Consider the following 26,146-nt stretch of genomic DNA (forward strand, 5'->3'; position numbering starts at 1 on the left):
GTGTCAATTTTCTTGATGTCCCTCAAATTGTTGGTTATTCCCTATTTAAATACTCCGTAAGACCCAGAATGAATTATAGTCTAATTTCTGAAGAAAAGGTTGATCTCAGAAAGGAACAAAACGATCAGTTCTATAATTGCAATTATATTACTCTTGCTGAGTGAGAATTCAGGCTGAGCGCAGGACTGGTACTTAATGATCTTTGAAGGCAGTATAGTCCACACACACCGCCCCCCCCCGCCCCGCCCCAGTTTCCTAGCACAAAGCTATAGGTAAGGCTTTTCAGGAGGGTCCTTGTGGTAAGTTAAATGGGATCTCCTAATTTATTTGGAAAATAAATACAGAGATGTGTAAGGCTGGCATCAAGATCTGGTTTGGTGATGGTTGACCTCATGGTCAGGTTATCTTTCTGAATTACCGGTTCCTATATATAAATGGACTAATACCTACTAACAGGTGGGCTTGGCATATAGATGGCACAGGCTTGTACCTAAAACAATCCAGGCCTTTTGGTCTAGATTAAGCTGGCCCCAACACCTCTCTCAATGGGCCACTTCCTCCCCAGTCTGAATAATGAACTCTACCTAGCCACCAGACTGGAAGCAGGTTTGTTGGGGGAAGGGAATACCTGAAAGCAGATAATTGCCCACCATTTGGCACCATTCCAGCAGGCAATCCATGCACTCTGACCTCAAGAGACCCTTAAGGATTAATGTGCCTGTCACCTAAGAAGTTGGTTTAGTAACTGTTAACTTTGGTGGTTAATCCTTATCTCCAGGAGTGTAGACAACCCTTCCTGGATAAATGATTATGGTTCAAAGATAAATTGGAACCTCGTTCAACCCTCTTCTAACAACTGGTCCCTTCATTTTCAAACTCAAATGGCTCAAATGAAGGCAGCAGTATCCCAGGAAATATTCATAATTTCAGGAAACAGTTGATGACTAAAATCTTATGAAACATTTCAAAAAAGGTAAAAGTTCTTGAAGTAATCTTTTTTTTAAAAAAGGAGTCTCTTAGCTCCCTCCCAGAGTCCACTCTGGCTTGTGCCTCGTCCTGGCTACATCACGGCAGGGATCTCGGAAGACACTGTGTCCAGGGGCTGCCAGTGACAGTCCATCAGCGCATCATACAGCTCCTCGCTCTGCTCCATGAACTCCTTGTTGGCCTCAGTCACATCCAGCTGTGGCATGGGGTCTGGAAGAGAAGCAAGGATGGGTTCAGGGGGCGCAGGGGGGAGAAGCACTCAGCAGCCACAAGAGACTCAGTACCCTCCTTCCTCACGTGGGCTGACAGCACTGCCTTGCAGGGTTTCTGTGAGGATGAAAACAGGGTAATGCACAGTTCACACTTGAACAGCATGAGTGTGAACCGCGTGGGTCCACTTGTATGTGGATTTTTTCAAGAGTAAATGCTACAGTGCTACACAATCCACAGTTGGTTGAATCTGAAGATGTGGAGTAACAGAGGATAGGGAGGGCTGACTATAGGTTACATGTGGATTTTTGACTGTGAGGTTGGTAGGCGCCCCTAACTGAACTGATCAAGGGTCGACTGGACTCAGAGAATGTAACACATGTAATTAGAACTCAAATAATGGCAGCTGTTACTCCGCATTTATTAAACACTACACATATCTCTAGCTGTCACATGCCCCGGATTTTCTGGTGTGGTCCTGTTTTTCAATTTGGGTTTGGAAAATCTGATCAACAAAATAATCAAGAACAATGAATGTCTAATGAAAGAGCTATGGTCAAATACAGGAGCTGAAACACCAAGTCCTGTATTTTTAAACTTGTCTTTCTTGATTGCAATAGTGGTATTTGTTCACCAGCAATCATGACAAAATACATAATAGTTTTCTCTTTTTTTAAAACCCCTAACAAACTATTCTTAGGAGGGAATATTACCTAGCATTGAAAATGAACCTCAGCTGCATCCAACTTGGATGAGTCTCACAAATAAAATGCTGAGTATTGAATGAAAGAAGCAAGACAGTACATACAGTACAATGGCACTGAAGTTCAAAAACAGGCAAAACCAAACCCTGCTGTTTAGGGATGCATATCTATGTGATAAAACTATAAAGAGAAGAAGTTTTGTCCCTACAAAACCCAATACAGTAAGTAGTTTTCCTTAGCGGGGTTGGGGGCTGTGACTGTGGGAATGTTGGCAATGTTTCCACTTGACCTGAATGAAGGTTTCATGGGCATTTCATCATTACGTATCAAACTATACATGTTTTATCTACTTTTCCATGTACTTGTATTTCACAATTCAAGAAGTTTAAAAGAATCCTCAGTTACTATGACTGATAACATTTTATATTTTCCTTTTAGTATTGTTGGTTTAAAATGCACACACCCAGGCCTTCCCTGGTGGTTAAGACTCCGTGCTTCCAAAGCAGGGGGCATGAGTTCGATCCCTGGTTGGGGAAGTTCCGCATGCCTAGGGTGTGGCCATCAATAAATTAATTTTAAAAATAAAATGTACACACCCATTCATTAAAACATTTTAAAATTAACTGGAGAAATTAAAGACCTTAATAAAGAAATCCCACGTACTTCGACTGGAAGACAAATACAGATGGCCCTCGACTTAATGATGGTTTAACTCACGATTTTTCAACTTTACGATGGTAAAAAAGTGACACACATTCAGTAGAAACTGAATTTTGATCTTTTCCCGGGCTAGCGATATGTAGTACAATATTCTTGTGACGCTGGGCAGCAGAGCAGCAGTCACATGATCATGAGGGTAAACAAGTAATACACTGAAACTGTTCTGTTTTTCACTAGGATTACAGTATTCAATAAATTGAGAAAATCAACAGTTTATCATAAAATAGGGTTTGTGTTAGATGATTTTGCCCAACTGTAGGTTAATGTTAAGTGTTCTGAGCCTGTTTAAGCTAGGCTAAACTATGACGTTCGGTAGGTTAGGTGTATTAAATGCATTTTTGACTTAATGTTAACTTAAGTCGAGGAAGATCTGTATTGTTAAGATGGCAATACTCCCCAAAGTGATCTATAGATTCAATGCAATCCCTATCAAAATCGCAACTGCCTTTTTTTATTTGCAGAAATTGACAAGCTGATCATAAAATTTGTATGGAAATGCAAGGCACCCAAAATAGCCTAAACAATCTTCAAAGATAAAGGCTACTAGAATAAAATAGAAAGAATTTTTACAACTCAACAAAAAGACAACCCAATTTAAAAATGGGCAAAAGACTTGAATAGACATTTCTCAAAAAAAGATATACACATGGCCGATAAACATACGAAAGTATGCTCAACATCATTAGCCGTCAGAGAAGTGCAAATCTAACCACAATGAGATACCACTTCAAAGCCACTAAGATAGCTAAAATGAAAAATAATGACGGTTGGTGAGGATGTGGAGAAACCGGAATCCTCATATGCTACTGGGAATGGAAAGGCTCCAAGCCCTTTTGGAAAAGTTTGGCCATTTCTCAAATGGTTAAAAAGAGTTTACTACATGATCCAGCAATGCACTCCTAGGTATATACCCAAGAGTACTGAAGACTTTTCTATATCCACACAAAAACTTATACACGCATGTTCATAGCAGCATTATTCATAATACCAAAAGTGGAAACAATCCAAATGTCCATCAACAAAATGGATATCCATACAATGGAATATTATTCAACCATAAAAAGAAATGAATGACATGCTACAACATAGATGAATCTTGAAAACACTAAGCGAAAGAAGTTAAGTGAAAGAAGCCATTCACAAAGGACCACACATCATACATGATTCCATTTATTTAAAATGTCCATGATTGGTAAATCCAAAGTAGATGAGTGGTTGCCAGGGACAGGATACTGGAGAGTGACTGCTAGTGGTTTCACAGGGTTTCTTCTGGAATTAGTGGTAATGGCTGCAAGACTTTTTGACTATTCTAAAAACTACTGAATTGTACACTTTAAAAGGGTGAATTTTATGTTATGTGAATTATATCCCCCAAAATAAAAAACAAAAAACCCTAACTGGGATCTTCCTGTATATCCTATTTCAGGACTTTTTTCATTGAGAACATTTTCCTATGTCAATATTCTTAGAGAAAGACACGATTTAATAAAACAAACAAAAAATCTTAAGAAAAACCTTACCGGACTTCCCTGTTGGTACAGTGGTTAAGAATCCACCTGCCAACGCAGGGGACACGGCTTCGAGCCCTGGTCCAGGAAGATCCCACATGCCGCGGAGCAACTAAGCCTGTGTGCCACAACTACTGAGCCTGTGCTCTAGAGCCCGCGTGCCACAACTACTGAAGCCTGCACACCTAGAGCCCGTGCTCTGCAACAAGAAGCCACTGCAATGAGAAGCCCGCACACCGCAACCAAGAGTAGTCCCCTCTCTCTGCAACTAGAGAAAGCCCACACGCAGCAACTTAGACCCAATGCAGCCAAAAATAAATAAATTTATTAAAACAAACAAAAACCTTACTGTATTTGTTTAACAAATCCCCTATTATTAGATATTTATCTGTACTGATATCATTTTGGGATAAAATCTTTCAGGTAAAATTGATTCAATGGATATGAACATTGTAAGAATTCTTTACAGAAACATAGTATATTTTAATTTGTATTTGATTACTAGTATTAGCAGTGTGATGGTTACATTTTATGTGTCAACTTGGTTAGGTTACTGGTGCCCAGTCTAGATGAAGATATTTTGTAGATGTCATTAACATCAACAAATCAACTGACTTTAAGTAAAGATTACTCTCAATAACATGGGTGGGCCTTAGCCAATCAATTAAAGGCCTTAAGGCCTTAAACTCAAGGTTTCCCAAAGAAGGAATTCTACCTCTAGGCAGTAATACAGAAATTCTGAGTTTCCAGCTTGCTGGCCCACCTTACAGATTATAAATACGTATATCCTATTGGCTCTGTTTCTCTGGAGAACCTTGACTGACACAAATAATGTATGTTTAGATTCTTTTTTCTTGTGGTTTATAGGCCATTTGTGCTTCTTTTGTATATTTTTTCCCCTTTTTTATATATTTATTTATTTTTGGCTGCATTGGGTCTTCATTGCTGCGAGCAGACTTTCTCTAGTTGAGGCAAGCGCGGACTACTCTTCGTTGCGGTGCGCGGGCTTCTCATTGCGGTGGCTTCTCTTGTTGCAGAGCACATGTTCCAGGCATGCAGGCTTCAGTAGTTGTGGCGCACAGGCTTAGCTGCTCCGTGGCATGTGGGATCTTCCCGGACCAGGGCTTGAACCCGTGGTCCCCTGCATTGGCAGGCGAATTCTTAACCACTGTGCCACCAGGGAAGTCCCTTCTTTTGTAAATTGTTTCCAGTTTTCTCAGCTACTCTTAATCAACCAGTGAGTGCTGAATCAACCAGTCAGTGGTGAATCTTTTCACATAATTACTGTGCCCGTTCCACCAGAGGGATATTTCTCTTGTAATTTTAATCCAAATTATGAGTTGAAGCTTTGAGCACGTACAGCAGCTCCATATGGAAACTCTACTCACTCCACTCAGTGGAGGTATCAGCATATGGGAACAGACTAGCAAAGGGCTCCATCAAGGGCAGGCATTTGTTTTCTTGTTGTTTTTCATTTGTCTGTTTGTTTGGGGTTTTTTTGGCCGTGCCACATGGCTTGCGGGGTCTTAGTTCCCTGACCAGGGACAGAACCCAGGCCATGGCAGTGAAAGCCCCGAGTCCTAACCACTGGACCACTAGAGAATCCCCAAGGGCAGGCATTTGGGTGTGCTGAACTCTATGGACACACATACAATAAAGCACCCTTCCTCACTCTGAAGACTGGGCCTGGAGGATGGCCTGTTGAGCCAAGGGATAGATGAAGGATGACAATCCCTGCGGTGCCCCATCACTGTGTTGGCTATTAGGTTGAAATGGGAGGTGTTAGGGAATTCCCTAGTGGTCCAGTGGTTAGGACTCCACGTTTTCACTGCCAAAGGTACGGGTTCAACACCTGGTGGGGGAAGTAAGATCCCGCAAGCCACGCGAGGTGGCCAAGAAAAAAAAAAGGGAGGCATTATAACTCTGTGGTAAAGAGCATGAAGTCTGGGGCAAGACTGCAGGGGTTCCAAGACAGTACACCTCTTGCTACTATGTTGCAACTATGCTGACCTTGAACAAGTAATTTAACTTCTCTACCTGTTTTCTCTTCTGTAAAATCAAGATAACTGTGGTACTTACCTCAAAGCCATAGTGAAGGTCAAATGAGTTAATACATGTAAAGTGCTTAGAACAATGCCCTGCATATAGTACAACCTGTTAGCTATTATTAACTATCTAAGCTTCAGTTTTCTTTTCTGTAGAATGGGGTTTATAACAGTACCTACTCATCAAAGTGTTGACAGGCAGCAGCGCCTGGCACAAAATATGTTGGCTATTATTATACTATTAATGAATGAGAAAGAAATAGAAAAATTCTAAGGAGTTATACACAAATATTACAATCAGGATAATTTCTTTAAAAAGGAGGCAATGCAATGCTTCCTGCAGGAGACGGTGAGAGACTGAGGATAGAAAGACAGGGACCCCAGGTTCAACCTTGCTTCTAACTCACTGTGTGACCCTGAGAAGACAGCGAGGATCGCCAGCTCCCCATCCGTCAACTGGAGCTCAATGTCCTGCCCAGCCCACCCCTAGGGTCACTGTTGCCAGAATTAGATGACAGCACATAAGTGAAAGTGCTTTAAAATGCTATCAAGTATATACAATATTCCTATAGGTATAGTTTTTAAAAACATTTTAATGAATTATATGGCATTTCTCCCAATAGATATTAATATGATAATAGCTGCCCCTCCCACTAACAGATTTGCTTTATCCAATAGAAGATGTTTCTTCTGCTGGTCAACAGTTTAATCATTTGTATGAATCCCTCTAAATATATAATTGCGCTCTTGTTCCTCTTAGCAATTTTTCCATTAATATTTAAATAAGCTTACCTCCCAATTTGAAAATAAAAATTAAATTTGAAAAAAAAAAAATGTTACGAAGTAGACAAGTTTGTTTTTTGCCTGCAGATGTTTCCTTTAAAGGATATTTTGCTTACAGATCACTTTCCCTATGACCTTCTCTCTCTTTTTTTTTTTATAAATTTATTTATTTCATTTATTTATTATTTTTGGCTGTGTTGGGTCTTTGTTGCTGTGCGCGTGCCTTCTCTAGTTGTGGCGAGCGGGGGCTACTCTTTGCAGTGCGCGGGCTTCTCACTGCAGTGGCTTCTCTTGCTGCGGAGCACGGGCTCTAGGCACACAGGCTTCTGTAGTTGTGACGCGCAGACTTCAGTAGTTGTGGCTCACGGGCTCTAGAGCGCAGGCTCAGTAGTTGTGGCCGCACGGGCTTCAGTAGTTGTGGCTCGCGGGCTCTAGAGCGCAGGCTCAGTAGTTGTGGCGCACGGGCTTAGTTACTCCGTGGCATGTGGGATCTTCCTGGACTAGGGCTCGAACCCGTGTCCCCTGCACTGGCAGGCAGATTCTTAACCATTGTGCCACCAGGGAAGCCCCTGACCTTCTCTTAAAGAATAATTCTTAAAACAGACTTAGAAAAAGACTCAAAGTTTAAAATCTATCTTACATAAAGTTTTATTTACTTAGAAATCAATGTCTGATTTTATGACAAATGTTATTTTACTTCTTTAAACCTTAAACCTAACATCTGTTCAGAAACATGTTGGAAAAAAATCTTGTTTTTTATAATTTTTCAAACCTTAGAGACTCCTTTAAGAAGTACGAATCTCTCATTTGAAAAAAACATTTGTCTAAAGGTTAGCAATTCCTCTCGATTTCCTTTCTTTTTTCTTCTTTAAATTCAGTAAAAATCATAATAAACTTTTAATTAAAAAAAGTAATAATGGCTATTACTATGTAGCAAAATTGGGGGTGATTTTCAGTTTCTTCATAACACTTTACTGTATTTTTCAAACTTTCAATAACTATTACTTGAAAGTGAGAAAAACATGTAATTTAAAGATATATGGGAAAAAATTAAAACATGAAATGAAAAAAATGAATTTTACAAACTGTGAAACAAATATAAGGCAATGGTGTCTTTGCTACAGACCTATATCCTGTCAGGGCTCCCTCCCCTGTCAGTTGCTCCCCAGGGTGCTTTGAGATCTGCACTACCCCCTCGGGTAATACTCACATCTTAAGCACTGAGTGAAGGGACTCCTTTCTTACCTTCCAATGCATCATCTCCGACTTCTTCATATGTCTGCCAAGAGACCAGAGAGGTGGGTGAGAAGCATGGTGAAATCCTGGCCCATGACTAGGACGGTTTATTTTTAATAAGAGGAACTAAGCTGCTTCATCTTTCCTTCTGTTTTTTTCTGAAGCCCAAGCTCCCGTCCTTACCCATCCCATCCTGGAGAATCACCCAGGTCTCTACAGGATGATGTAACCCAAGAGGGCCAGACTGGCCAAATCACGGTTACCTGCATGGTGCTCTGGGTATAGCCATACTGGGGATAACTGTAGCTGTAGCTGCCTGTGTTCTGGTCATAGCCCCACTGGGCATAGTAGTTCTGGTACTGCTGGTAATACTGGTTGTAGCTGTAACTGTACATTTGACTATATTCCACTGGCTTCACACGGCTCCTTAAATGAAGAAAGAAATAAACAAATAAGCAAACATTTCCATAACACTATGTGACCAGGGACTGTTCTGAGTGTTTTACGCAGATTAACTCATTTAATCCCCACAATAGTGCTATGCAGTTAAATATACCATTATTCCTATTTTACAGATGAGAAAACTGAGGTACAGAGAGGTTACATCATTTGTCCAAAGTCACACAGCGAATAATAGATTCAAACCCAGGCAGTCTGGTCCCAGAGCCCAGCTTTAAAGATAGGAACTTTCGGGAATTCCCTGGTGGTCGAGTGGTTGGGACTGCACACTTTCACTGCCAAGGGCCTGGGTTCGATCCCTGGTCGGGGAACTGGAATCCCGTGGGCTATGCAGCACGGCCAAAAACAAACCAAAAAAAATGGCAGTTTTCAATGGTTAGGTTTGTCTCTCTTGTCAAACCTTGTTAGTACTGACTTTTCCCCTTCTCAAGATCTTGGAGGGCTGTTTTTCTGCCAGCCACAAAGGCTCAGGTGAACATGGCCTGGAGGATCTGGATTTATAATGATCCAAGAAGCATTTTAAATTACAAAATATCTTATCACCTTTTCTCCACAAAAACACAAGAGAAGCGTTTTAGTAGCCTGGAACTGTAGTCAAAGCTACCATTTATGGAGTAGGTACTTGAGATTCGTGCCCATTTTTTTTTTTTAAAGATTTATTTATTAATTTATTTTTGGCTGCGTTGGGTCTTAGTTGCGGCACGCGGGATCTTCGTTGAGGCATGCAGGATATTCCATTGCGGCGCGCGGGCTCTTTGTTGTGGTGCGTGGGCTTCTCTCTAGTTGTGGTGTGTGGGTTTTCTCTTCTCTAGTTGTGGCGCACAGGTTCCAGGGCACGTGGGCTCTGAAGTTGTGGTGCGCGGGTTGCAGAGCACGTGGACTCTGTAGTTTGTTGCAGGCGGGCTCTCGTTGCTGCACGTGAGCTCAGTAGTTGTGGCGCGCGGGCTTAGTTGCCCCGTGGCATGTGGGATCTTAGTTCCCTGACCAGGGATCGAACCTGTGTCCCCTGCATTGTAAGGGGAATTCTTTACCATTGGACCACCAGGGAAGTCCTTGTGCCCATTATTTTTCATACATAGTCTCCTATTTTAAGTCCTGCAAAGCTCTGTGATAGAGCTATTATTTATTATTCCCATTTTACAGATGAGAACACTGAGCCTCTGAAAAGTTAAGTGATTTACCCAAGACTACACAGAGGTATGAAGCCAAATTTAACTCCAAGGCTCACACTCCTACCACCACACCACTACATACAGCTCCTGCCCTGACAGACTCAAGACCCCTTGCCCGTCCCCCACTTCCTGCATTCACCAATCAGGGCTGAGGCCCAGGGTCAGCAGAAAGCTTTCTTCTCTGATTCCACGGCTGTCCCAGCCACTGCTAGCCAAAGACAGAATGTCAAACCTGCAAAGGATCCACTGCTTTCAAAAACTTAAAAAACCACGTGTGATAAGCTCTTCCCAAGTTCCTTGTGAGTTTAATGTCTGCTTGGTGAGAAGGACTCAGCCAGAGCAGTTAGACCACATGTGATTGCCTTAGCATCACCTCCTGATGGGGTGGCTCGATGAAGTTCGACGGCACAGATTCCCTCTCCCTGCCCACTGCCAGGCTGGAAACTGCTAACGTTTGCCTCCGTGACACCCCCCACCCCGGCCATGTGTCCAAGGAGTCCACCTCCCTTCTGACATGTTCAGGTCACTGGAGGTACAGTCTCTCTGGCCTGGGTCTGCATACTTCTCTTCTGTTTCTCCACACTCAGCTCTTACAGGCTAACTCTCAAAGGGAACTCTTATCACCTTCAATTCCCAGTGCTTGAGGGCCCCTCCCCACAGGCAGGCATCAAATACTGACAATGTTCAGTGAAGAAACAGATGTAACAGAACATAACCTCCCTGCAGAAGGGACTTTGTTTCTCTTGTTTATAGCTACAACTTCAAAGTCTAGGGCAGGGCTGCAGTTGTAGGGACTCGTTATGGCTGACTGAATAAACGGTGACACAGCAGAAACAACCAAAATAGTAAACATCAGAGGAACTGCTAGACAGAATATACAATCAAAACAATATCTTGCAGCTATTAAAAATAGTACAATGACGACAACTGTGCAACTCAATGGCAAAGTGTGTATAATGAGTAAACTGGGGAAGAAAAAGAGTGAGCATTGTTATCGTAATTTAAAAATGAATAAAGAGAGACTTCCCTGGTGGTCCAGTGGTTAAGAATCCACCATCCAATGCAGGGGACGCGGATTTGATCCCTGGTCAGGGAACTAAGATCCCACATGCCACAAGGCAACTAAGCCCTCGCGCTCTAGAGCCTGTGTGCTGCAACTACTGAGCCCGCATGCTCGGGAGCCCATGGGCCACAACTAGAGTGAAGCCTGCATGACGCAATGAAGAGCCCATGCGCCGCAACTCAGATTAGATGCAGCCAAATGAATGAATAAATAAATAAATAAAATATTTAAAAAAAATGAATAAAGAAATGAATCTACCACTTGTAAATTGACCCAAATATATGTAGTGTGTGTGTATTTATATCTACATCTGTATCTATATTTATACATCACAGAAGCTAATGGAGAAGCCTGGAAAGGAACCCAGAAATTATAAGCAGTCATTTTAGAGTAATGAGAACATTCCTTTCTTTTAAATATTTTCTTTAATGTTTTTATATATACAATAGAGCTCAGGGACTTCCCTGGTGGTCCACTGGTTAAGAACTGGTCTTGCAATGCAGGGGAGGCCAGTTCGATCCCTGGTTGGGGCACTAGGATCCCACATGCCGCAGGGCAACTAAGCCCGCGCACCGCAACTACTGAGCCTGTGTGCCACAAATACAGAGCTCACATGCCGCAACTACTGAGCCTGCATGCCACAACTAGAGATCCCGTGCGCCACAACTAAGATCTGATGCAGTCAATAAATAAATAAATAAATATTTAAAAAAATATGGCTCAAAACAAATAATATTTGGAGGAGGGGAATCACTCAAGCTGATCTTCCATGTATTAAACATTGTTAAACTGCAAAGAGCCTCCAAATCTTTTGCTGCTTTAAAAAACATGGCCATTTGGAAGTTCTGCCCTAAGAGTGCAGCCACTTTTCTACTTTTAACACGGAGTTTCTCAGCCTTGGCAAAATTGACATTTGGATGGCGGGGGCAGATTGTTCTTTGTCACAGGGGCTGTCCTGTGCACTGTAGGATGTTTAGTAGCATCCCTGGCCTGTACTCATTAGATGCCAGCAGCACCTCTCCCCCAGTTGTGATAACCAAATTTGTCTTCAGGTGTTCCAATGACCCTTAGTTAAGAACCATTGCTTGAGCCAAAGGATGGAAGATTCTATGCAGAGAAAAACTGTCTTACATCTGAGTAAAAAACCTGCTTGGAGTTGTAAGGAAAGAAGGGTTTTCTGCACAGAGTGACAGGTACAATAGTGATGTACATATTCTCTTGTGTTTGTATCATTAATTTTTTTTTTTTGGCTGCACCACGCAGCTTGTGGGAATTCCCTATATCATGAATTCTTAGCCACTCCCATAGCAAGGGACGCTCATAAGAGGTCTGTAGGTTTCATTGATATAAAAAAGGCTAAAATTGGCTAAAAAGTGTAACTTTCTTCTTTCTGCTCAATTCTTATAAACTGTATGGATAAATTTTTTTTTTTTAATTAATTAATTAATTAATTTATTTAGGGCTGTGTTGGGTCTTCGTTTCTGTGCGAGGGCTTTCTCTAGTTCCGGCGAGCGGGGGCCACTCTTTTCATCGCTGTGCGCGGGCCTCTCACTATCGCGGCCTCTCTTGTTGCGGAGCACAGGCTCCAGATGCGCAGGCTCAGTAGTTGTGGCTCACGGGCCTAGTTGCTCCGCGGCATGTGGGATCTTCCCAGACCAGGGCTCGAACCCATGTCCCCTGCATTGGCAGGCAGATTCTCAACCACTGCGCCACCAGGGAAGCCCCTGTATGGATAAATTTTTAACAGCAGCACTACTGGGCAAAGAGCAGGGACATTAAGTTTGCAGACCCAAACTGCTCTTCCAGCATCGCTACCAGCGACGGCTGAATGCATCTGCCTCCCCCAGTCGTAGCTCTCTCCCCAGCTATGAGCTTCTGGAGGGGCGGGGTTATGCTAGCTCATCTCTAGCACCCAGCCTGGCAAATAACAGGCACTCATTAATTGTGGCCTGAACTGAATCTCCTGGCAGCCTCCCATTCAGCACGTGGACGCCCTCATTATCAACAACAGACGAGGCGTGTGTGGGTGGGGGTCAGTCCAGAAGCCCTCCCTGGCCCCCACGCCAGCGCGGGACTCACGCTTTAGGGATTGCCACACTCAGACGCACTGGTTTAGACCCCAGTCCAACTGCTCCCTGGCACTCTGTCAGGGCTCGCTTCTGTTCCAGCTCATCTGTGAATTTCACAAAACCATAGCCCCTGCAGAAGAAAAACACACACTATTTAGATCACAAATGTGATGGAGGTAAAGCCTAAGAATGGAAAAGGGGCTGAGAAGGGAGAGAGTCCATCAAACCACATGCGCAGGGCTGAGAGCCCCATGAGCAGAGGGGTGCCACAGAGCCACGCGAGATTCAAGCACTGGAGGATCCCAAGATCTGCAGAATTCCCACTTTCAGTTCATCAGTCTCTTCCATACTGTCCTGATAGGGCTTCTTCCCAAATAGTAGCTTACCTCCCAATCTACTTGAAAGTATTATTATCATCATTATGGTAGTAGCAGCAGTAGTAACAGTCATAGAAGGTCATTCAGCAAATATTTACCGAGTATGCTAGGTATTACACGAGGCACTGGGACTCAGCAGTCACAAGCAGACGAGGTTCCTGCTCTCCTGAACTCATATTCCACTTGGGGGGTAAATGAATGATAACTAACATTTAATGACCATTTATTATTTCCCAGGCATTGTGCTGAGCATTTTCCCAGGGTTATCTCATTAAACTGTCCAACAACTTGATGAAGGGAGTATCCACATCCTACTGAAGACAGAACCAAAGTTCCGAGAGGTTTAATAGCTTGCCCAAAGTCATAGTAGAAGCAGGATTCAAATTCAAAGCCCAATCTCATAACTACTACTCAGATCAAGAAAGAACTTTTCCTGACAAATATCGTATGATCTCACTTATATGTGGAATCTAAAATATGATACAGATGAGCTTATTTACAAAACAGAAACAGACTCACAAACACAGAAAACAAACTTATGGTTACCAAAGGTGAAAGGGGGTGGGGGAGTTTGAGATTAACAGATACAAACTACTATATATAAAATAGATAAACAAGGTCCTACTGTACAGCACAGGAAACTATATAAATATCCTGTACTAAACCGTAATGGAAAAGAATATGAAAAAGAATATATATACATATAAACCTTTCCTGAGGTCTTTCCACTTTTAAAGTAACAATAATAAATAAAAGAAGAAACACCTATAAAGCATTTCCTATTGACTCATTTATATTACATCATTCAATCTTTAAACCACCCCATGAGAGATGCAGAAACTATTAATCAGTCCCGTTTCACAGATGAGGAAACAGGGTCAGAGGTTCAGTAACTTGTCTGCTGCATAATCCCTGGGCAGTACTGAGGCTGGGATTCACACCAGGCAGTTTAGCTCCAGAGCCTGTGCTCTTAACCACAATGCAACATGGCCTCGTTACCACACCTCCATCTATGAGATAAATGCTGCAACCAACAGGGTAGGCATCAATAAAACGAAGGCCTTACTTAGACACTCCTGTCTGGTCCAAAACCACCTTGCCTCCCCGACAGGAGGGGTAGACTTTGACGAAGAATTCATACAGCATGCCATCATCCACATCTGGGGTCAGGTCCCCCACAAAGAGGGAGTACTCGGGGCTGAGAAGAGAGAACAAAATTCAGAGACAAAGACCAAAACTTTTGTTCTGATGAGCTCTTTTGGCCCATTCTAGGTAAATCTTTTCTGGGCTGCCTTAGGAAACAACACATCTGATGGGTCCTTGACCAGGTCCTAATCTGTTTCATTTGGCAGTCCTGGCAGAAGAGTTATGGAAGGAGTTGCCTGCCCCAAGTCACTCACCCACTGTATAACGCCTGTCTGGCTTCAAGCATTACATGAGTGCAGACGGGGGCACACGTCAGAGGTGCTCAAAAGATAAAACTACAGATTCTGTATTCACCGCATATTTTCAATTCAAATGGTGAAAGGCAGAGGGAAAATGAGAACTGAACCTTCTCTCCTAAAGATGTGCTAACATGAAATCCCTCAACTTTTAGGACAGGGGTCAGCAAACTTTTTCTATGAAGGCCATATAGTAAATATTTTAGGCTCTTTGGGGACACCTCTGGTCTCTATTGCTCTTTCTTTGTCTGTTTCACAACCCTTTAAAAATGTAAAGGGGGGACTTCCCTGGTGGTCCAGTGCTTAAGACTCCACGCTTCCACCACAGAGGGGCATGGGTTCGATCCTTGGTCAGGGAACTAAGATCCCTCATGCCACGTGGCATGGCATGGCATGGCATGCATGCATACATACATACATAAGTAAATCTGTAAAGGGAGTTCCCTGGCAGTCCAGTGGTTAGGACTCCACACTCTCACTGCCGAGGGCCCAGGTTCAATCCCTGGTTGGGGAACTAGGATCCCACAAGCCGCACGGCACAGCCAAAAAAAAAAAGTAAAAACCATCTTTAGCTTGCAGGTGATAACAAAATTAGACCACAGTTTGCCAACCCCTGTTCTAGAACAATTCTTTACGAAAAAAAAAAGCAAACTCATTATTATTTTATTTCAAGTTAAAGTCAGAATACACAAAAGGAAAAAGAAAAATAAAATTACCAATAACCCAACCACTCAAAGGTAATCACTAAGAACACTTTGATATATACTTTTGTCTTTTTTCTTTGGCTTCTTCTTTTGAATTTACAAAAACTGGATACAACTCGTTTTGTTTCTAGCATTTTTTTCACTTTTAGCATCTCACCAACATCTTAACATATGAGTATTCTGCTATAACATTACACGTTAATAGATACACAGCATTCCAAATGATGAACATACTGTAATTTAAACCCCTTCCCTATTATTAGATTACTTGGGTTTTCCCCCAATTTTGCCCATTATATGTAACATTTCAATGAATACTTTCTTTTAAAATTTTTAATGGAGTATAGTTGATTTACAATGTTGTGCTAGTTTCTGGTGTACAGCGAAGTGAATCAGTTATACATATACATATATCCACTCTTTTTTTAGATTCTTTCCCTATATAGGCCATTACAGAGTATTGAGTTCCCTATGCTATACAGTAGGTTTTTATTAGTTATCTATTTATAAATAGTAGTGTGTATATGTCAATCCCAATCTCCCAATTTATCCCTCCCTCCCCTTATCCCCTGGGAACCATAAGTTAGTTTTCTAAGTCTATGGCTCTACTTCTGTTTTGTAAATAAGTTCATTTGTATCCTTTTTTTAGATTCCACTGTGATATCATATGCTATCAATGAACACTTTCAAGGCTAACCTTTACACACATCAAAGAATAAACTCTGAAAAGCAGAATTACAGGTTCAAAGGGTACAACTCTATCTAAAGCTTTTGATACATTGTTTTAAAGCTTTCAGACAGCAATTTGGAATGCTCAATCAATTTATGTTGCTACAACAGGTCGATTCTTACTGAATAAAATGTCAATACTGTGGGCAGTCATGGGACTAGGGGAGGGACCAAATATAGAGAAGACATGGGCCTTGACAGGAAGCAAACTGGAAGCGTCCACCAATAGGGATGGGAGGGGGTCGACCTTAGGAGGGAGGCAAAGCGGGGCCAAACTCGGCTCCCCATCCTCCTCTGTGGGAGTGACCAGCACAGTGACACATCTTGTCTCTATCTAGACATTTCCTGGGACTTGAAGCTACCTTGTGGCTACTCTGTACTTACCTGTTATCTGGCTGTTTCCCATAAGTGGCATAGTTCAGTTTAAAACGTTTTGCCTGGAAATTTAAAAACAAACAAACTAAAACAGAGAAAGGTGTTTCAAGAGTCAAACAATATTTGAAAAAAACTGAAATAAATTACCTTGGCCAAAATATCTCCCCCTCTCTAAGCCTCAGCTTTTTCTCCTGTATAAAAGGAGGGGGTTGCACGGATGACCGCTAAGGGCACTGCCAGCTCCATGGTTCTATGAGCCCAGGTGTGCCAGCGTGGTGCAGCTGTAAGCTAAGTAACTGTGGGAAGAGCAGAATGTAACTCTCTTGAAACGTGTCCTCACTGCTGCCAGCCTGTTCTACTTTCTCAAGCAAGAGGTCTAGAGTTTCAAGTCTTCCGTTATGGAGGCAGCGGTGCAGAGTGGAAAGGGAATGGATTTTAGAGGCAACCCATCTTCAGTTTGCATCCTGGCTCTGCCACTTACTACCTGTGTTGCCTTGGGCAAGTTATTCCATTTCCCTGTGATTCAGTTTCCTGGTCTGTCAAAGATAACAATACCTACTGTTTAGGGTTGTTACAGGATTAAATAAAATATACAGTTGGGATTCAATAAATGAGTTATCAATAACAATAAAGATGGCAACATCATCATTATCTCAGTGTCCTTACAGGTGTGGCTCCTGGAAGGGGTTTCCCGTTGATTTTATGCAAACACTTCTCAGCTGTGGCCAAATCTGTGAATTCTACAAAGCAGTAGCCAGCTGGGATCCTGGAAAGAAAACAGAAAAAGGGAATGGTTAAAGATGTGATACCCAGATGACAGACTGAGTCTGGGCCTGAAGGGAGGAAAAAATCCTTTTCTAATCAGAGCCCATACTATTAATGTTTACTATGCAATCCAATCAAACCTTTAGATCTAATGTCCAGTTTATAGGAAATATTAGGAACAGAACAAGTAAAACACCACCACAAGGAAACAAACAAATCCAGAATGCAGGACCAGAATCCAGAATATAGAACCTTATGTAAGGCAATCTTACGTCTTTAAAAAGTCAATGTTCTGAGAAAAGAAAGAAGTGGGCTTTTCTACATTAAAAAGAGACAAAAGAACTAAATGCAATACAGGATCTGATCTGTGACTGGATCCTAATTCATTAAAAAACAAAAAAAAAGCTATAAAGGTATTCCGGGGACAATCATAAAAATTTAAATGTAGACTGGCCATTATGTGGTATTAGGGAATCATTAATTTTGTTAGTGTGATATGAGCATTGTTGGTATGTAACAGAATGTCCAGTTATTGGCAATGTATATTCAAATATTTAGCAGCAGCTCCTGCCTCCGCGTACTCCTCCAGCCAGCCCAGGAACCAGATGATTCCTTTCCGACCTCCCGGCCCCGCCTCGACCCCTCGGGGCTGGTCCCAGTCCTGGTTCTTTGTAGCATCTTGTCTGGGGCCACGGGAGCCCTTTGGCCCGCCAAGCCCTGAAAGTACCTGCTTTGCTGTGACCCACGACTTACAGTTATGGGGAGAAGGGAAGAGGGTGTCCCTAGGGAATCGTATTGAGACCTGGTGCAGCCACAGAATTTTTAGCTGTGTGGCTCTCTGGGCCTTGGGTGGCTTCTTTGCTGTGAGGCCAGGGCCTATATTTTACTCCTATTCTATCCCCGGTACCCAACACATAGTAGGCAGATGGCCCTTCTTCAAACCAATAAGGATCTCATTGCTACAGGAATAAAGGAATTTAACATTCTGCTGTATCAGCAGGTCTTCTCTCATCCTGCTGTCCCTGAAGAAGCCATGGTGACTGTGGTGAATGACTGGGTGAACTTCTACATCAACTATTATAGGCAGCAGATGGTGGGGGAGCAGCAAGAGCAGCACGAGGCTGTGCAGGAACTTCGGCAACAGCTGGATACTGTCTGCCTCTTTCCTGGACAAATATAGGAACTTCCTGAAGTCCTTGGGAGCACCCGATCACAGGCTGCCTTTCTCCTAGCCGGGAGACCCAGGCTTGTCTGAGACCCTTAAATGCTGCCTCTGTGTTCTTCAAGGCCTCAGGCTCTGCTCCTTCATGGTGTTACTGCACCCTGACACCTCAATAAAGACCAGTACTTGTTTTGATGGTTTAAAAAAAAAAAAAAAAATTTAGCAGTGAAATGTCATAATGCTTGTAATTTACTTTCATATGGTTCAGCAAAAAAAAAAAATCTACCTATCTAAATCTATCTTTATAGACAGGTAGATAAGAAAAATAGGGCAACATATTTGAAATTAGGTGTTGAGGGACTTCCCTGCACAGTGGTTAAGAATCTGCCTGCCAATGCAGGGGACATGGGTTCGAGCCCTGGTCCGGGAAGATCCCACATGCCACGGAGCGAGTAAGCCCGTGCCCCACAACTACTGAGCCTGCGCTCTAGAGCGCATGAACCACAACTATGGAGCCCACATGCCACAGCTACTGAAGCCTGCGCGCCTAGAGCCCGTGCTCCGCAACAAGAGAAGCCACCGCAATGAGAAGCCCGCACACCACAACGAAGAGTAGCCCCCACTCGCCGCAACTAGAGAAAGCCCGCGTGCAGCAAGGAAGACCCAAGGCAGCCAAAAATAAAGTAAATAAATAAATTTACAAAAAAAAAAAAATAAAGAAATTAGGGGGTGGCTGTATGAGAGTTCATTGTACTCTTCTTTCTACATTTGTTTTAAATTTTTCATAATTTAAAAGGTTTTTTGGATCACCTACCACCGGCCAGGCTGATACAGAGTTGGAAGAACACAGTTCCTATTCTTTAGAAACTTAAAATCTATTTGGACAAAGTAAATCCATGGACCTTACCTAATTGGGGGATGTCTGTGAGATTCCTGGTGTTCTATTTTTTAAAGCATCACTAAGAGACATAAGTAGGAAGATGTGGCTAGATCCTCTGACATCCCTTCCTCCTAAGAGATTTATACTGAAAACAGTTAATTTTCCTCAACTGCCTCCTTAAAGCTATCACCAGTGAAATAAACCAGACTTTTCTGGAACTATGATATTCAGTTCAAATAACCTTATGGACACCAAGCCAAAAGGTATGGGAAAGGGCAGTACCTGAGCCCAAGGATCTCAGAACACAGTCTATAAGCTCCATAAATGTTGACGCTTAGAAGAATGGTGGGCCAACTCTGTGCCTTCTGTCTTGTGTGTGCTAGAATCTCAAGGCTCACAGATGTAAAGACCACCACCAGTAAGAGTTGAGCATTACTGAGCACTCACTATGGTCCAAGCACTGTGCTAGCCACTTCACATGCACCATCTCATCTACTCCTCACATAACTCTGTGAGGGAATGAAACCATTGCTCCTATTTAGATGTGAAGACTGAGATTTAGGATTATACAATATGCCTTAAACCACACAGCTGGTATGTGCCAAAGGCTGGATTTGAGTTCAGGATAGTCTGACTACATTCTTTTCAGAACATTTTATATTGAAGAATTCCAAATATAAAAATGGAAAGAACTGCATAGCAAACACCCTATATATATACCCACCACCTACAATTAACATTTTATTATACTTACTTTATCACATAACTATCCATCCATCCATGCCCCTACCCATTTATCATCCTTATTTTCTGATACATTTCAAAGTAAGTTGCAGATATTGGTATACTTCCCTCAATTACTTTAACATGCTTATTATTAACTGGAGTTCAATGATTGTTTAGTTTTTTCCTTTTAAGGTTAAATTTACATGCAATGAAATGCACAAATTCTTCAAGATGCTGAGTTATTTCCACCAGATTAATTTTGTGTATTTTAGAACTTTATGTAAATGCAGTAAGGCTTCTTTAATTTAGCATAATGTTTTTAAGATTCATTCATGTTGTCACTATATTAGCAGTCTGTCCCTTTTTATTGCTAAGTGGTATTTTATTGTATGAATATACCAGTATTTATTTATCTATTTACCTATTCATGGATACCTGGACTGCAGTTTGGGGCCATTGTCCAATGTGCTACGCACATCCTTTTTCAAGTCCTTTTTCTGGTAGACGCATGTTTTCATTTCTCTTGGGTAAATACCTAGGACTAGGGACTTCCCCGGTGGGCCAGTGGTTAAGATTCCCCACTCCCAATGCAGGGGACCCAGGTTCAATCCCTGGTCAGGGAAATGAAAGAAAAAAAAAAAAAGAGCCCGCATGCCACGATGAAGATCTCACACACGGCAACTAAGACCCAGCGCAGCCAAATAAATAAATAGATATTTTAAATATACATATACATACATATATACATATATATATAGATATATATATATATGTATATATATATATATAAAATACCTAGGACTAGACTTGTTGTGCCATATGGTGGTAGGTGTATTTAAGAAACTGCCAGGGAATTCCCTGGTGGTCCAGTGGTTAGGACTCGATGTTTTCACTGCCAGGGCCCGGGTTCAATCCCCGGTTGGGGAACTAAGATCCTGCAAGCCGTGCGGCATGGCCGAAAAAAAAAAAGAAAAAGAAAAAGAAAAAGAAATAGAAAAAAGAAAACTGCCAGACACTTGTCCCCAGGGGTCATACCATTTTATAGTCCCACCAGTGATGAGAGATGTGGCTGCTCCACATGTGACTGCATTCTTTTTTTTTCTTTGTTGAATTTTAAAAATTGTCGTTGGGTATACAAAACATAAAATGTACCATTTTAACCATTTTTAAGTATACAGTTCTGTGGTATTAAGTACATTCACATTGTTGTGCAACCAATCACTATATCCTTTCTTTTTTTTTTTTAAGCTTTTATTTTATTTATTCTTGGCTGTGTTGGGTCTTCGTTGTTGCACACTGGCTTTCTCTAGTTGCGTCGAGCGGGGGCTTGTCTTGTTGCGGAACACGGGCTCTAGGCATGTGGGCTCAGTAGTTGTGGCGCACAGGCTTAGTTGCTCCGCGGCATGTGGGATCTTCCCAGACCAGGGATCCAACCCATGTCCCCTGCATTGGCAGGCGGATTCCTATCCACTGCGCCACCAGGGAAGTCCCCAATCACTATATTCTTAAGCACTATGCTCTGCTGCATATTATTTTTTCTTGGGTCTTATCTTTTTCCCGTATTTTCTCAGTTCCTGGTTTTTAATTTACGTTTATTTATTTTACAGCATTCTTATACGCCACTTCAAAGTCTTTGTCATATGAGACAGAATGCACATGCAATGTGTCTGTAAATGCCACCATAAAAAATCAGCTAGGGCTTCCCTGGTGGCGCAGTGGTTGAGAATCTGCCTGCCAATGCAGGGGACACGGGTTCGGGCCCTGGTCTGGGAGGATCCCACATGCCGCGGAGCAACTGGGCCCGTGAGCCACAACTACTTAGCCTGCACGTCTGGAGCCTGTGCTCCGCAAAAAGAGAGGCCGCAACAGTGAGAGGCCCGCGCACCGCGATGAAGAGTGGCCCCCGCTCGCCACAGCTGGAGAGAGCCCTCGCACAGAAACGAAGACCCAACACAGCCAAAAATAAATAAATAAATAAATTTAAGAACAGTTAAAAAAAAAAAAAATCAGCTAGAGTTTAGTAATCAATGGTATGAAAGGATAATTCTAATTCTTAATAAAGATTAAAATGTGAGAACCTATATCACTGTTTTAAAAAGAAGAAAGTATTACAGAATGTATTTTCATGCCAGTAGCTGATTATCGGGGTTTTCTGTCTACAGGAACAAGAAGAAAAACATTTAGGCCAGCATGCTCTACCAGTCAGAAAATCCGTCCCTGGGTACCAGGGTTCTGAATACACAAAGTACCTGTTCACCAAACAGCCAAAGACCTGGCCACACTTCGTATCTCTCACCTGTATTTTTCAACTATTTGACATTTTAGCAAGCTGCTTTAGCACTTGGCACAGAGTAGACGCTCAATAAACACTATCAAATTGATAAAGGAATCCTGTTATTTCTAACTAGAACCCTAAGGAAACCTAACTAAGAGAGAAAGAAGAAACTGGAGGCAATAGAGCACTTCTATCTGAAAGTATTCTCTGCATTTCGTTTTGTATACTTATTTATTACCTCATTCCCCCATTAGCATGTAGTAAACTCCACGAGAGGAGGGACTACGTCTGGCTTGTTTCAGCCATGTATCCAGGGAATCTAGAACAGCAGCACATAGGTAGCGTCTTATGCACATAAGAGTTAAGGGCACTTATGAGCTTTGAGAACAGAGCTGAATTACAGCCCTGGCCTCTCATTTAAAAGCTGTGTAACTTTAAGACAGTTGTTAAGCTTCCCTAATAACAGTACTTAGCTCAGAGGTTTTTGTGATTTTAAAATGCTTATTACCTAGCAGATCATAATCTGTATATTTACCAAGCATATACCATATGCCAGACATTGTTCTAAACGTTGAATGTGAATTAATGGCACTTAATCCTCACCAGAACTCTATGAGGTAGATGCTTTTATTATCTCCATTTTTATAGGCAAGGTGAAGAAGAGGAAGAGGTTAAATAACTTGATCAAGGTCACACAGCAGACAGAGCTTCCAAAACCAGTCTGGCTCGAGTCAGCAATACGCTATACGTCCTCTTAACAAGCCCCCAAATGCTTATACCATTACAATAACATTATTAGGCGTGAGAAGCCCCGACTCTCTGCGATGTTTACCTTCTCCTGAATGACACTTGCAGCACGATCTACTGAGGAGACCCGAGGCTCAGACGGAAGGAGAGAACATACCCAGTGAGGCGGTTTCGGATAATTTTGACGCTCATCACGGTCTCCCCCATGGTGGCAAAGGCTCTGGAGATGAAGTTCTCATCCATGTAGGGTTCCAGCTGCGTAAACACAAGAGCAGAGCGGCTCAGGCCAGCATCCAGGCTCCTCATTCCCGCATCCGGAGCCCCTCCCCCTCGGCCCGGGGTTGGCTGCTCGCCGCGGGCTGGAGTGGGGTGGGGTGAACAGGCTTTCGTCTGCGGAGGGGTCTGAAGCCTGCGTTCCCAGTCCCCTGCCTTCCTTCCCTTCAAATTTACTCCTTTGAGGAAGTCTCCCCTTTGGATTTAGGAACCCCATCCCTCCAGTCCTACAACCACGGGCGCTCTTCAATCCTTGGGATTCCTCTCATTCTATCCGCCCAAAGACCCTCCCTCTTTCCCTGGCGTGAACCCAGGACCCCTCCCCCTCCGAATCAGCCCCTTCACCTAGATGCTGGGACCCGCTTCGGAGTCACCTAAGAGAACTCCCCTGCCCAGTCACTTCCACCCTTTTGGGATCCGAGGACCCTCCTCCTCAGTCCCTTTCTCCCTCGTGACACTAAGATTCCTGCTCCGCAGACCCGGGCGGCCGCCCTCACTCACGTCGCCCATCCACAGGCTGGCCGCCATGCCCGAGGCCCAGCCTGGACTTTGCTGGCCACCGAGGCTGGCGCGGACGCCGGGCCGCCGAGCCGGAACCTCCAAGGAGCATGCGCCTCCGACGCCTTCTGCGCACGCTCCGCAACTCGGCGCCCAGGGCCCCGCCCACGTGCCGCTCGGGATCTTGCCGGATCCCTGCGGGCGGGTCTCCAGACTGGAGCCTGCGGGATGGGGCGGGACAGACGCTGCCTGGCGTTGGACGGTGGGTGGCGCGGGTGGGGGCTTTCTCGGGTTTCTTTCTGATTTTATTTAAACACACACGTACATATAAAATTACAGAAGTAATTTTACGCTCGTTCTAAAAAATTGCAAGTATAAGCACATTTTTTTTAACAAGTGAAAGATCCCCTTTGGGGAACCTGGACGATTCAGTCCCACTAACTCTGTGTGACCTCAGGCAAATTACCGACTGGCCCGCCCCAGCCACCCCTTCACCCCGCATTTCCCAGTTTGCAAGACATTTCTGTTGACGCTGCAATGGGATTCTTTCATCATTCCCGTGTATAGCCCTAGGGTGCGGGGAGGGTAGAGTTAAAGTGAGTGTAAATTGGGGCAACCCTGTCTTCTCAACCAGTCAAATCAACCCCCAAGTCTTGTCACTTTCTTGCGTCCACATCCCCTACACTAATCCAAACTGCCAGTTCTAACCTGTCCCAGAACAGTGACCTGCTATAGAAGGCCCTCAAGTAAACACGATTTCTAGATAATCCTGACCATTTGACTCCTAATCTGGGAGTGTCCCAGGCTTTAGCCTCACTTTAATACCCATTTCTCAGAATGTGAAGCTTCTGTAGGTGGTAATTGTCATCTCCAACAGTTAAGGTCATCGCAAGTGCCTGGGAATCCATTTCCGGGGCTCCCTCTGGGCTGGTAGGCCACTTCGGCCCTTCCTTACCAGCTTATACACCCCAAACTTGGGATGTTGGGCCCCAAAGTCAAGCTTACCTCATACCATGTTTGTTGTGAGGATAAAATGAGAAGTCAGGAAAGCACTTGCCCTAATGCCTGGCTTCCAGTAAGTTCTCCAACATGGCAGTTGGAGGCCTTCGAATTGTAACTGGTAACTCTTTTATTTAGTACTATTTGCCAGCCCCTGTGCTGTGCTCTTTGCTTACCATTTTTAAAATTTATTTTACTTATGGAAGATTTTTAAATGTTTATTTTTAATTTAGAATGTAAGCTTTATCAGACAGGATTCCTTGTTCGCGCTTTCTAATCAAATTCCCAGAACCATGTCTGGGATATGGTAGCCACCGAAAAAAAAAAATTGAATTTATGTCAAATGATAAACAGCTGTCCCTCACCCCATCTATCCCTATTCCCAACTTCCAGTCCCTTGAGGCAACCACTTCCAAATCTTCTCCCTAAAATCTGTGTATTTCTAAATAATATACTTTCTATTCATTTGTAGTTTCAGATATTTTAGGCACTGTCCCTCATACATACACACTTCTCCATCTTCTGATTATAATTTGTCAAAACACTGAACATTTACATTATTATGACTTTGCAAATATCATTTATAGCTGAGCCATATGGGGTGATTACATTTGTCTTGGGGTAACCAATTCAGGTTGGAGGAGGATGGGAAAAAAGGTAAAATTGAGAATACCTGATGTGTTTGGACACAGAAAAGGAGATTTACACTTCTGATAGAGATATGAACATCGAATAAATGATACTCACACCAAAAAACTAAGCATGTGAAAAACAAGGCAATTATTAACTACAGGGAACTTTAAAATGTTCAACGGTCATAACAGCAAAGGCTTGTGGGGCCTTTGCTATGTGCCTGACACTGTTCTAACGTATGTAAAGCACCTACAGAGAGCTTTATAACTCTTATGTTCAATACAAGGAAAAGAAACTGAGGTTCTGGGCTCGGGTGGAGGCTGATTTAAATTCTAGCCTAGTCTGTGCACTTGGTAGCTTGGCCTCAAGCTAGATACTTGAACTCTCAGGGACTTTTTCCTGAGGGACAGCGATTCCCACTTCACAAGGCGATCAAATGAGCTATTATTGTATGCAAAGTGCTCAGCACAATGCCTGGCCCCTTTAAGTCCCAATCCACAAGAGCTGTTATTAAGGATAGGGTACTTTCAACCTGCTATATTGTCAAAAGGGAAAACTTCAGTAAATCTAATCCAACTGGACTTTTTTGGGGGGAGTGGGGGTGG

General features: G+C 42.9%; 2 protein-coding genes across 2 annotated transcripts; one reads left to right on the top strand and one right to left on the bottom strand.

Moving 5' to 3' along the window:
* Nucleotides 1-974: 974 nt before the first annotated feature.
* On the bottom strand, nt 975-24,021 carry TRNAU1AP (tRNA selenocysteine 1 associated protein 1). The gene is made up of 9 exons (XM_061184631.1): nt 23,913-24,021; nt 23,296-23,393; nt 17,250-17,349; nt 16,593-16,645; nt 14,400-14,531; nt 12,967-13,086; nt 8,457-8,619; nt 8,203-8,236; nt 975-1,197 (listed from the first exon to the last, which is right to left on the bottom strand). The coding sequence occupies exons 1-9, from the start codon at nt 23,937-23,939 to the stop codon at nt 1,061-1,063; spliced, it is 864 nt and encodes a 287-aa protein (XP_061040614.1). The 5' UTR covers nt 23,940-24,021; the 3' UTR covers nt 975-1,060.
* On the top strand, nt 18,274-18,528 carry LOC133088809 (alpha-hemoglobin-stabilizing protein-like). Its single transcript, XM_061186896.1, has one exon. The coding sequence runs from the start codon at nt 18,274-18,276 to the stop codon at nt 18,526-18,528; it is 255 nt and encodes an 84-aa protein (XP_061042879.1).
* Nucleotides 24,022-26,146: the final 2,125 nt, after the last annotated feature.

Source organism: Eubalaena glacialis, chromosome 3, assembly GCF_028564815.1.
Source record: "Eubalaena glacialis isolate mEubGla1 chromosome 3, mEubGla1.1.hap2.+ XY, whole genome shotgun sequence".
Lineage (NCBI taxonomy): Eukaryota > Metazoa > Chordata > Mammalia > Artiodactyla > Balaenidae > Eubalaena > Eubalaena glacialis.

Bases quoted from the DNA above. Each gene is read 5' to 3' on its own strand.
- LOC133088809 (XM_061186896.1), top strand. From the start codon at position 18,274: ATGGCCCTTCTTCAAACCAATAAGGATCTCATTGCTACAGGAATAAAG.
- TRNAU1AP (XM_061184631.1), bottom strand. From the start codon at position 23,939: ATGGCGGCCAGCCTGTGGATGGGCGAC. The intron at 16,646-17,249 runs GTAAGGACACTG...TTAAATTTCCAG, and splicing joins CCCTTCCAGGAGCCACACCT to GCAAAACGTTTTAAACTGAA. The intron at 8,237-8,456 runs GTAACCGTGATT...GTCTCTTGGCAG, and splicing joins ATACCCAGAGCACCATGCAG to ACATATGAAGAAGTCGGAGA.